We start from the raw sequence: 12271 nt of genomic DNA, 5'->3' as shown, positions 1-12271 counted from the left end.
AAAAAAAAAAAAAAAAAAAAAGAGACCAGTAACCTGTATGCACAAACGTTCCACCATGATGCACCATCCAGAAATCCAGAGGTCGCCATGTCTTCCAAGCCTCACTTGCTATCTTAGCGCAGCACAACCAGCTTCTATACCTGTGTTTGGCTGCTGTAGCGGCTGTCAGAAAAAAGGGCATTTTGCTGTGCATCTGTTTGTGCACTTCTTAATCAATCATCACTGCAGTTACACGTCAAGCAGCATTTTTTTCCAAAAGGGTAACTCTAAAGGAAGGGGAACATGCTTTTCTTCGTATCCCCTATTTACCCAATGTTTTCAATTACAGGTTTTGGAGAAAGGATCTCAAGCATGACCAGCTAAAACTTAAATACGCCCCAGTTATGGCCAGCACAGTCTTTGGTTTAGAACAATATAATCCACACATGAAGATAATGTGAGTTAGAAGCACTGAAGTTAATGTTACAACTTCACATGCACTGCACAGAAGTTTAGGACAGTGTTGCAGTAGGAGACAAACATGCCTCCTCTTCTTCTAACAATACAACCTTCCGTCTGGAGAGAGACATCACGGACTTTATGACAGTTAAAGAAATTCTAACAAAAATGCGCAAGGCAAGAAAAGCAAATGGGATTACAATCTGCATAAGATGGAAAATTGCTGTGCTAAATTCACTTAACAAGCATGTTAGGAAGAAGGCCCCAAGGCTTACACATGGGTACAGAGCCAGCTTGGCAAACATGAAGGCATGCTCCTTGCCACCATATCTAGCAAAAGGATGCAAAGTTTCCCTTTCATGGAGGAGGGCTGTAGTCCATATTGCAAACTGAAATATGCTGGCAAAGAAAGTGATAACACAGCTGACCTGAATGGCTTCTATTTCATTGTGAGACCTCTCTGCAAATTCACTGGTCAGCTGGTAAGCTAGCGGAAGCCCACCAATGAAAGCCAATGAAAGTATGTTAAGCAGTCCCATTAATCGTGTAGCTTTTGTTACATAAAGGAAAAGTGAGTGATGGACAAACCACAGGAGACCAATTGTTACAAATGAGCCAAAGTAGGCAAGGTAGTTTGGGCCATATTCACTTAAAGCTTCAAGAAGGCTGCCATGGAACTTCTCCTCAACTTCTCTGGGGTCAGGGACATTGTCCTCACTGTGGAGAGAAAACTTACTTTACTGTGCATATTACTGTTATAAAAACACACCTGGAGCAACACTGAACGATGCTGCTTTACTCTAAGCAAGTAGGGGACAACAGGCATTCACTTTGTAGTTCTCTAATTTGTAACTTAAAAACAGCATTTCAAATAACAGCTCTGCAAATAAATTAGATCTGAAAGGAAATCTGAAAGTAAGTTGGCATTCCTTTAGGTTAATGTAACAAAGTTGCCACAGAGACTAAACAGCTTTTGTTGATAAAAGCCTTTTATCTGAAAACATGACTAAGCAAAAAGGAAGCTTTGCTCTTCAAGACTCCCCACCCCAACATACATTAAATAGACTGATGATCACAACTGCTGAAATGTGGGCATTAGAACTATCTTTTGTGTTCTGTATCTTTCAAAAAAAAAATCATACTTAAAGTAACCACTGCAGGTTTTAGAAGTCAAAGACAATGTTTGGTTAATTTTATTTCCTCAAATATTACATATAGACAAAAGTTAAAGTTATATTTAATAACACAAAGTGTAAGAGGCAACACAAAGCCTTACCATATATCCAAAATGAGCAGGGTTGCTACAATAGCATAGACTCCATCACTGAATGCTTCCACCCGTTCCTTACTCAGAGGCTCACTGAGGTAAAAAGTGAAGGTTTCTAAGCTATGGTGTGCCTCCTCTTCATCTCTCTGACCTGGAAACAAATCCAGGTGTTTACTAATGAAAGACAAAATCAGGTAGTATAAAACAAGGTAGTTAAACAACCTACTGTGACCTCCCTTTCTCTTTCTCCCCACCTGCCAAAATCTTTCTGTAGAAAGAAGGGTGCTGTTCATCCACACAGGTCAGTCACTCCACTTTTTTTGGCAGCTGTGCCTCTCCCTGAAGTTCATGTTGCTTTCAGGACAACAAGTGCTTCAGGGACAAAAAAGCACTGTCCTTTAAACTGTATGGCTGACCACTTCCACCAAGTGAGTAATGACTCAAAGCTGTAATTGAACAAAACATTTAAGCTAAACAAATCAGATGCTGTGCCTCGGGAAGCCCTAATAGCTGTAGGTCCTCTAAGACAGTGTGGAGAACTTACACTGCATGGGAGAAAAACCTCACAGGAGCATGGGGGCTGCCCTGGGACATCAAATGGCCTGCTTTAAAATAATCTAGTCTTTGGTCAAAAGATGGGGCTCTGGAGCTTTTATAGGAAATGTCAAACACATCCCTGAAGACTGGACTCTGAACTGCCCAGCTAGCCAAGCTGCACCACTTCAGGAGTATAGATTGGATGAAGAAGCAGCTTCCAGAGGAAGTAAGGAAAGGAACTGAATGAAAAGCAAGTGTAATCACAACTCAGCCAATAGAGCAGTAATTTATGTCAGCCATCTGATGGGGTGAGACGTACACAGACATGGCCTGACGGCAAACTGCAGTGCCTCCATTGCAGTAGGCACAGGCAATACTTCTATGTGTTTATTCTCTGGCTCCGAGAGTCTGGCTTTAGCCTTTTCAGAGCATTTCTGCCTCCCTATTATTGCTGCCACACGGGGGAGTCAAACGTATGCTCCCATTTGCAGTGCACACGGACTTGCGCTAGGCTGAACAGCAGCAGCAGAAGCACAAAGGTGTTATTCTTCTGACTTGCCTCAGGAGTGCCGATTCCAAAGATGTGATCTGTTCAGTGTTTTTGTGGTCAGTTTATATGGCTCTCAAAGAGGGACACTCCACCTTTTGGCTGAGTAGGTTGCACAATACCACCTTCTCCTTTATTCTGGCACTGGCAACCTTCTTCTCAGCAGAATTTAAGAGCAGCTCTGGCTGTCGGTGTGGTTGTGCAATTGTTAGTGCTGACACAAGGCGGGCAGAAAGAACATAAGCAAGGAGCGTGAGGTAAGGAGGCATGGATTTAGGCCTACTTAAGCCATGTGTGAAGGCACACCGTTAGACCACAGCAGTTAGATTAATGAGATGTAACACCCTAAACAGTTAACTACCCCGAAAAAGTTCGATTTATAGATGCTCTGCTTGCCAGTTTGAAAATGTGGGACCATACAGTATTGCTGGGAAGAAAGTGATACAGGCATAGAGTTTGCTTCCTATATTCTTCAATCCCCATGCTCCCTTTTTAGGAGGGAAAAGGGATAGATGGCCTGCAGCCACCATTCACGTACTTGTGTGTATGTGCATGCACGTGCATATTCAGGACAAACCAGAGAGGTTTTGCACTCAGAAATGATCTTTGAATGTGTTGTGTCTTACACAAATCTAGTTACAAATTGAGGGAAACCAGGGAGCGAGGGAGAAACTGTTTGGAAGCACAGCAATAAACCCCAAAATCACTATGCTCCAAGACTGAAAATGGAAGTATAGCACTAAAATTACTTCATTCCAGGCTGTTTGGATAACATGTTGACAACCTAATAACATATCTGAACATAATCCTATGAATATTGCTACTCACCAACAATCTTGGTTTTACACCATGTAATGAATTGAGTGAGATGCGGAAAAATGATTACGAGCCCAAGAAGTACGTAAGACTATGGAAAGGAAAATGAACACAGTTTAAATTTAGTTATCAAAATATAAATTACCTTCCAAGTTTAATATGAAACTATTACTCTCAATCTTTAGGTATAATCACATTGTGAAAAACAATTCTTGACTTTATGACATGGAAAAGGCTCACCTGAAATGCACATGTACCTCCTGAATATTGCATATGCAACCTAATACTGCTTTTTGATAGCTAATTTAGTACCAGTAATGAAGCAAGCTAAAACAAGAAGGGAAATAATTCTGTTAACAAAAATGCACTAATGACTTCTCTGGAAGTTGGAGAACTATCCCATGTGACCCTTATGGGTCCCTTCCAACTTGAGATATTCTATGATTCTATTACTCTACTACTTGCGTCCCAAAGACACCTTAGTGGGTCATAAGTGGTTCACAGGCTTTGCACAGATCTAAGCACAGGAGCAACTTGGAGACTAATTTCACTGTTATTAATATTAAAAGAAAATACACTAGTGAACAAGGCGAGGGAGAAGACGGAAGTAAGGGTGTAAGAGGAAAACATATTTTCAGTTAAAATTAAGCCTTTTCACGTTTGGACTCATAACTGTCCCTTTTATCAATAGCAACCTGATTGCTCCCAAATTTGGGGATTATTTGAACACTGCTAATTCCCATGGAATCTTTCCCAAAATTCAGTTAAATCTACCTTTTCCTAAAGAACAAGACAGAGGAAGGGAAGCTCAGGATACATCCAAAAACTAGACTTCAGTTCCAAGTGGGGGTTCTGAGAAAGATAAAAGCTATTAATAAGTAGGAGCAACTCGCTGCCGTTCAATAAAGATGGCAGAGAAAAAGGCTGTGTAAGGGCAGGCCTTAGCCAAAAACATTTGTTTTGAGATGCAGGTTGGCTAACTGATCTGCTTATTCTATTTGCTCTTACACCCTGAGTTAGTGCAGCAATTATATTCACTTGTCTTCAGTTTGTGCAATGTGATGCTTATTTCATGCAACCTTCCACATTATCTCACCTACTTATGATGAGCAAGATGCTAAGTTACAGTTTAGAAGACCTAATTAAGAGAAGCATTAAAAAAAGAACAACAGGCACAGCAACTAAAGCAAATATTGTAGCAGAATATTCTTTCAAAACTATCCAAACTCATGGATCAAATTACAGATTGGTATCTGTGAATTGAACACCTTCAATGCAAAATAGCAGCCATGATTACACCACTACAGAACTGGCAACTGAGGAAGTCTGCATATTTAACATGGACATCATTCTTTTAATACACAGTCCTAAATATGACTAATATAAACTGCTCCATCAAAGTTTTCGGTTAACTGGGAGAACTTACCAAAGGAATAAAGAAAAAAGAAAAGATGGCTGCTAAAAGGCATAAAATTGGTCCTCTTAGGATAATCTTTAAGATATGACGTTTATAGAAATTCTGATTTTCAGACACCTGTATCTGTTGATTCAGTAAGTGTGGGTGATAGAATCCATATACTACTATCACAGCCTGCAAGAAGAGCATTGCTGAAGTTATTACATACAAGTATATGCAGCATTTAAAATATAAAACTGTAAAACTATAAATCGACAAATTCCAAAACACTTAACACTTAACCTTAATTCTTCACTCCCACATGGAGAGCTGGTCTTAGAAACTCTGAGATTTCACAATACACTGCAGGACAAGATTTTAGTCTCCTCTGCAGAGCTTGTCATGACCACAGATCTTATATGAAGAGGAATGAAGACCTCCACAATAAGGAACAGAAAGTGACAAGGCACTGCACCAGGAGAAAACCAGTGCCATTGGACTGAGGCTGAAAGCCCATGTTCACTTAGCCATCACTGCACGGCTCAGTAAGAATCTCAGCAGGAAAAGTCAATTGCTATTTCCCCAAGGCATTTTTAAAGAGTGGGAAAGGAACTACTATACTGTGGACTTTGAGATCAGCTCATTTAGTTGCATACATCAGCTTCACAGGACAGTGGCAATGCAAACTTTCATCTTACATACAGATACTGTATTATCACAACAGGCACAACTTTGAAAAAGAATGCTATACAAACAAAAAAGACATTTAGCAGTTTATACCCATAGTTAATAAACATAATTTTAGTTCCACCCAAGAAAATCTATTTAAAAGTGAAAATGTAAATGGATAGCTCCAATACCTGTATAAGGCCAATGACAACAGCACAGACACTGAACAAGAAAATGCCAAAAGGTACCTCTGGAAAGGAGGCCATTAAGGAAAACTAGAAAAAAAAGCAACTAGATCAAATATTTAATTAAGCAGCAATGTAGGAATAACCACAGAGAAACAGAAGCACTCTTCATTCAATACTGAAACTCAAAAACCTAAATAATACTTTGCATTTCAACATAATTCCACTAAATGCAATTTCTATCCGCGAATACATGCAGGCATTCCAACCAAAGGCACCTGGAGAGATGGCTTTGCTCCCATGTCTCCGTACTAACTAGACTGGCTTGTAGCTGAGCATAAAGTTTAACAGTGTTTTCAGTGGACAAGATGTTCATAGCTGTGAAAATTCTTGATATTAAGATAACTTTTTGAATCTTTTAATTTCTCTGCCTCCATGGCTCCCTTCTGTATTAATTTCTGCAGCTTCATTAGGGGGAAAAAAAAGCAGGGAGTAGTATTAAGGTAACATTGGCAACTTTCCAAATTATTTCAGCTTCAAGGCAAAGTAAAAAGTATGTGCTCTTGCTGATAAAGATCGTTCTACTGACCACAGCCTTATTATTTGCAGACTAATATATAACACAGATATATCCACAGAGAAACAGGTGCCTGTCATACAAATCTGTTCTACACATACAATAAAAGTCAAGATGCATTTTAAGCAACTGTTGTGTTCTGCTAATACAGTGTTCAGCTGCAAATATTCTTGCTAGGTCTAAAGGTCATCTGATCAGAAATTGTGCAGAACATCAAATTTGCAGATTTAAAAAATGAATGATTGGCTGCCAGAATCAACCTTGCTGAGTAAGTTAAAAGTGATATAAAAAACTCTGTCTAGATTACAAAAAGAAAACATTCTGTCATCTAAAGAGGAGTCTGAAACACAGCTTTAGTTCCCTTACTAAATGCAGAATTTTCATCAGACAACTTTGACATTTTTCAATACAGTTGCTTTTGTAAAAGAAATCGTGGGAAACTATGACTTTCCACGATGATAATTTTCCTTCGAGAATACCCATTTTCTGCCAGGTCTATAACATGCAGTAATTGAAGGTTATAACATATCCTCATGAATTTTAAAAAAGTAAGGCTTAACTATTACAATGGATTTGGGGTTTATATTACAGAAACACTTTCCTGGGTTTCTGAATACTTTGGTAAAGTCTTTCCAAATAAAAAAAGAAAAAAAACCTGTAATTGAAACATATGTCAGATTTTAGAAAAGTACTTACTGTGTATGGCAAGAAAGTTATGATCATCATACAAGCCTAAAAAAGAAAAAAGCGTACTGAAACACTAGGTAAAATACAAAGCAAGCAATCCCCTCATTAAAGATGTGTCCAGAGAATGCAAGAAAACAGATCAAATGCTTGTGCTTGCGTCACAAAAAAACCCCACATTTCTGAAGTTGCTGAGCTTTGACTGTAACAAATGACTAGTTCTGCACACGTCTTCCATGTTTGCTATCCAAACTGTACAGGCTTCTTTTAGAAACCACTACAGTTTTGTTACCAATACCACGGGTAAAAGTTTTGCCATGGTTCTCAACAGACTTCTTTCTAAAGTAGCAATGCCAAAAGTACCACACCTTCTAAAGAGGTGTTTCTGATTTGTCAAAACCATTAATCTCTGATCACAAGTATTTTATACATAAAAAAGCCAAATTTAAAAAACGACCTCAAGCACAAAGAAATGCACTGCTTTGAAAGCTGCATTAGATAAGAATTACATGCCTTAAACCAGTCCTCTAACACAATTTCCTGCAGTGTTATCTCATGGAGTTTAAACTCAGTATTTTTATTAACAAAATTAAATTGCGTGGTTGCACACTGTCAGAGAACAGAATTTCAAACAATATAGCAAAATACAAGGCTCCAGCTGAAAGCAAGAATATGTTCACCATTGCAGCATCCCATCACAACTGTTAGTAACCAAGATACTACAGGGTGGCTTGTTAAAAAACATACTCAAATAAATGAAGAATTTTTAAGATATAAGATTTAGGCAAGCGTAAAGCTCAAAACACTGATTCAGAGATTGGTCTCTCAGTGGTAGTTTTTGAAAAAGCATATAATCCTCTGTTTCAAATAAGCTTCAGAATTAATTTCTGAGCAACCTGAACAGAGAAATGACTGAAAATGTAACTGTAATTCAAACCTACCACTAAGATTTTTTGCTACAAAAGACATAGCATTTCATCTTCTTAAGCCTGGAGGACAGATACTTCCGCTGGACACAGACGAACAGAGTCAAAAGCTTTTGCCATAGGTGCCTCTTCAGTTCCCTCAGATGAACTTCAGACTAACCCGTTGCAGAGCTTCTTTTCACTTACAGTAAAACATGTGCAAGTTATAAACAAGTTAGTTATCAATCAGCCACTTTGGCAAGGAGGAATTCAAGCTCTTTGTATCTTCCTGACTTGGAAATTTGGCAGAGTTATGCTATTTAAATTAGAAACTTTTGGATATGTAGATACAGACTTAAGAAAAAGTGACCTGTACTTGCTAGTTAAACATCCAGCGTGTCTGACAAGACTCACCAGATTTAGAAGAGCAAGGACATCATCTATAAGCTCTATCACCTGAAACAACCTGTCAAGGCAAGGCAAGATACCATGAACAAGCGAGCTCCCAAAATACGTTTTACAACACTGTATACAAAATTATACACTTATGATATTATAGGGGAACCTGATTTCCTTTGCTTCACAATTTATACAAGTAGTCCAGGTGATACCAAAACTCATTAGCTCAAACATCAAGTAATTTGTTAGAAAAATTTGAAAAGTGAGATATGAACAGTCAAGTTCAATCATGGAGCAGTTATTAAGAACCTCATTTCTATTTGAAGGACAAGCGGCATATGACGTAGCAAACTGGCTTTTTTTTTTTTCCTACTCTATCCTTCCTCTACACCTGGAATTATATATTTACTTTGAAATAAATGTCACCATTGTTAAGAGCCAATTCACCTGTTAAGTAGTGATCCAGATGTCAGTTCTGACCCATTGAGTCACATATCAAAAACCCAACAAGGCAGGGAGCTACAAATGGATATCATTGCTTGGAAAATGGAAGATAGGGGGTGATTCGGGAGCAGGAGTTGATGATGACTCTCTGGAGGACTTGCCACTTCACTATAGGATGAAATGCAGCCAAGTCATGGGGCAGGCAATTGGTTTGCTTTCTCCTAGAGCAGTTTTGTTCCAGAACACCTCTATCTTTTGCCACCTGACACACCCAGAACAGGACAGCCAGCAAACTGCTAGCGAGCTGCACAAGGCTTGGGAGCCACAGGACAACTATCATTAGCTGTCAATTTGCTTAAACACAGGCAAGGCCCAGAACTAACTGGAGACTGACAGCCTGTGCTCATTGCTCAAGCAAATGCTTCCAAAGCATGAACAAAGGCAGACTTTCACCAGCAGACACTGTTCACCGGTCATGCAAGAACACGAACAAGTCCATTTGATACTCTGACGCCAAAATAAAAATATAGGCACCAGACTGACTTTTAGCTTGTCAGGCAAAGCAATACTGTGCAGGGATCTGAGCCCTGCAGTAGCACTGCACAGATCTTCCAGAGCAGATCCAGATGTTCAGAGTCCATCCAGAGTCTCAGATTTTTCTGTGTCTCACATGCCACTGTGAAGAGCTATTATTCTGGTTTTCTCTGAGTTTTATTTGGGAAAACAGAGGCAAGTTCATGCTGTTAAGGCCACAATATTTTCAGAATTTTAAGGCCTAAAATTATTTCTCCTGAAGATACAGCATAGTTATCATTACGCAAAGAAAATGTGCTTTTCTTCCAAACTGCCCCACACCTTGTTAATGAAATTCCTGATCCACGGAAGTGTCACTTAGAATCAATAGAACCAATCACCCTCCGCAAAACCCTAACTAAACTACTCAAAGACTATGCCTCAGCATTTACTTATGCAAGCAAAGCAAAGCAATGTGATAAAAGCACTGGTGTGAAGTATCAGCCTCAAGTATTGAATTACAGGCTGCACACCTCTATTAGAATGCAGTCAATCCACTTACTTAAGGAAAGAATATAGTAACATTTATAAATTTCAAAATTCAAACAAAAACTGCCCTGGTTCCAGTATGATGTCTGCATGTCAATGTCTTTTTAACTACCAAGACATGGGCAGGTGGCAGGGTCCACAGCTCTGTAAAATGCAGCATCTCCAACATTACAATTGATTTTGTGAGAAGGACTGCTGAGGACTGAGAGAGACAAGTTTTAGGCCAGCTGTACTATGTCAGTTCCTCTATTTGTGCAGCACACAAGTTACAAAGTCATACTTTTTCAGCGTAATTAGAAGTTTAATTCTATCTAGAATATGAAGTAAAATGAAGAGTAACTAATTTAAAAGACATATGATGCTTGATTTTCTCTGTATCACTGTGTCAGTGGTGTAAGAGTACAGTTATTCACTGCTTAGGGCAGCATTTCTTTACAATGAATCTTTTATATTATCCACCAAAAGACAATTCAGAAATGTATCAGCAAGACAGAAATATATCAGACACATGGTTACCTCCTGTCCTTTTAAACAAGTTTTTCTTTAACTTTGGAGTTAAACACTGTGTTCCTACCTTACATGAGCTGCCCATGCCACTGTGACTATTAAGAAGGTCATCAAGTAGACTGCAATTTTTGCTAGAAGAAGTTGCTGAACACTTTCACCTAGTTTCTGAAACAGAAAGTGACACCCAGAGACAGAGAAAGGAAAGTTAAATGTTATGTTGTGAAATTATTAGCAGTATCTGCAAATGAGGGAGGACATGCAAAAAATAATTTTTTAAAAATGCCTGCCAAGAACACAGTTCTCTTCCAACAATCTTTTTACTACCATGCAGAGGAACTGGTTTATTAGACACTTATAAGTATGCTGAAATGTGTAGTTAGTGGCATATGATGTACCAACACATCTCTTCAACCTGTAAAAGGGCTTCCCAATGCTCTGTTCACGTTGTAATTCATTTATGCACTCTCTCATCACTGTTACTGTGATAATGCGTTTCAGAGGAGGGCTGGCCACAAAATGCCTCTTATTTTCTTAGTACTGACTTCTGGAGTAGAACCATCACACAGGTTTTCATGTGATGATTGTTAACAATGAAGAAGGGAAGGGCTTAACCCTAGCAAATTTTGCATATACCACCACAATGGCTTAAATAGACTAATGCGGCTTATTTGCCATGTTATGGATCATACCTGAGTTTCCTAAACTAAATGAGACAAAATATTTGTGTCTAGGTCTGGTTTTAAGAGCAGAAAAATAAATCATGATAAAAAAAACCCCTGTAAACTTTCTCAAATGATTAATTTATGTTTCCTAACAATCCTGTTTCTTTCAGAATTAGTTTATTTTCTGTAGCCTTCTTTTTCCACCTTTGCTTATTCTGATTACATTTATTAGTAATCTGATTTTAAAACCAGCATTCAGCTTGCACTATGTAAGTGGCTTCTCTAAGTGATCACGTATTGCCAAAAAGAGCAGATGCTTTCCGAAAGATGTTTTGGTCAGATGGTCAATTCATTTTTCACACAAAAGTAACTGGATAAAGTCTATGGCCTACAATATACAGGTCATTCAGGCTTTATATCACAACTTCTGCAGATCACACAGATCTTATTCAGTAGGATTCTTAAATCAGTATTTAAGTTTTTCACCCCAAGTTCAACAGCTCCTCCCCCTAGGGGAAATTTCTGTTGGCTTTAACGTTACTTAATGGCTTGGGCTTTTTGAAAGTCTGGAATTTGAAATGGAGGTGCTAAATTAGTATGTTACATGTACTTGCAAGGACATGAGAAACAACAAAACAAAAGACGTATGATACCTGATCAGGATGTATTTTTGTGTGAGCCACAGGCAAAATCTGAAATAACGAAACGTTATTAGTACATGGAATTCTTCTCCTTATCGAGAGCTTTATTAAAATCTAAAATACTTCAGGTGGCCGCAAATATTCCCGGATCACGTAGCTACTAACAGCCTGCAGTTCCGATAGACTGAATCACTTTTCGGCCGCACAGGGACAACGCTGTTACTCGCCCCCCGCGACCGTGCACTGCTGCCCGGGGATGGCCCGCCGCGCTCGCCGGCACACGGCTCCCAGGCTGCGGGACCGGCGCCGACATTTCGCGGTAGCGCTGCAGGAACTGGGCTGGGGGGAACAGGCCAACACGGCTCCTCCAAAGCGCCGGGCTGGGAGGCAGCTCGCCAGGCAGAGAAGCGCAGGGACAGGGCACGGGCGCAATCCGCTGAGCCCGGGACAAGCCGCGGCTGCTCAGGGTTTTTCCCTCACGCCGGCCGCCCTGCCGGGCCTCCCCGCGGCGTCAGCCCACCCCCGGCCTCGCCAC

General features: G+C 39.6%; 1 protein-coding gene across 1 annotated transcript; it reads right to left on the bottom strand.

The window, feature by feature from the left end:
• Nucleotides 1-20: 20 nt before the first annotated feature.
• On the bottom strand, nucleotides 21-11782 carry TMEM175 (transmembrane protein 175). The gene is made up of 9 exons (XM_009274641.1): nucleotides 11749-11782; nucleotides 10501-10598; nucleotides 8436-8487; nucleotides 7129-7164; nucleotides 5862-5945; nucleotides 5032-5196; nucleotides 3618-3696; nucleotides 1715-1856; nucleotides 21-1155 (listed from the first exon to the last, which is right to left on the bottom strand). Exons 2-9 carry the CDS (start codon nucleotides 10542-10544, stop codon nucleotides 492-494), a joined length of 1266 nt encoding a protein of 421 aa, XP_009272916.1. The 5' UTR covers nucleotides 10545-10598; nucleotides 11749-11782; the 3' UTR covers nucleotides 21-491.
• Nucleotides 11783-12271: the final 489 nt, after the last annotated feature.

Source organism: Aptenodytes forsteri, unplaced genomic scaffold (genome assembly GCF_000699145.1).
Source record: "Aptenodytes forsteri isolate BGI_AS27 unplaced genomic scaffold, ASM69914v1 Scaffold224, whole genome shotgun sequence".
Lineage (NCBI taxonomy): Eukaryota > Metazoa > Chordata > Aves > Sphenisciformes > Spheniscidae > Aptenodytes > Aptenodytes forsteri.
This window is presented reverse-complemented; position numbering and strand designations above follow the sequence as displayed.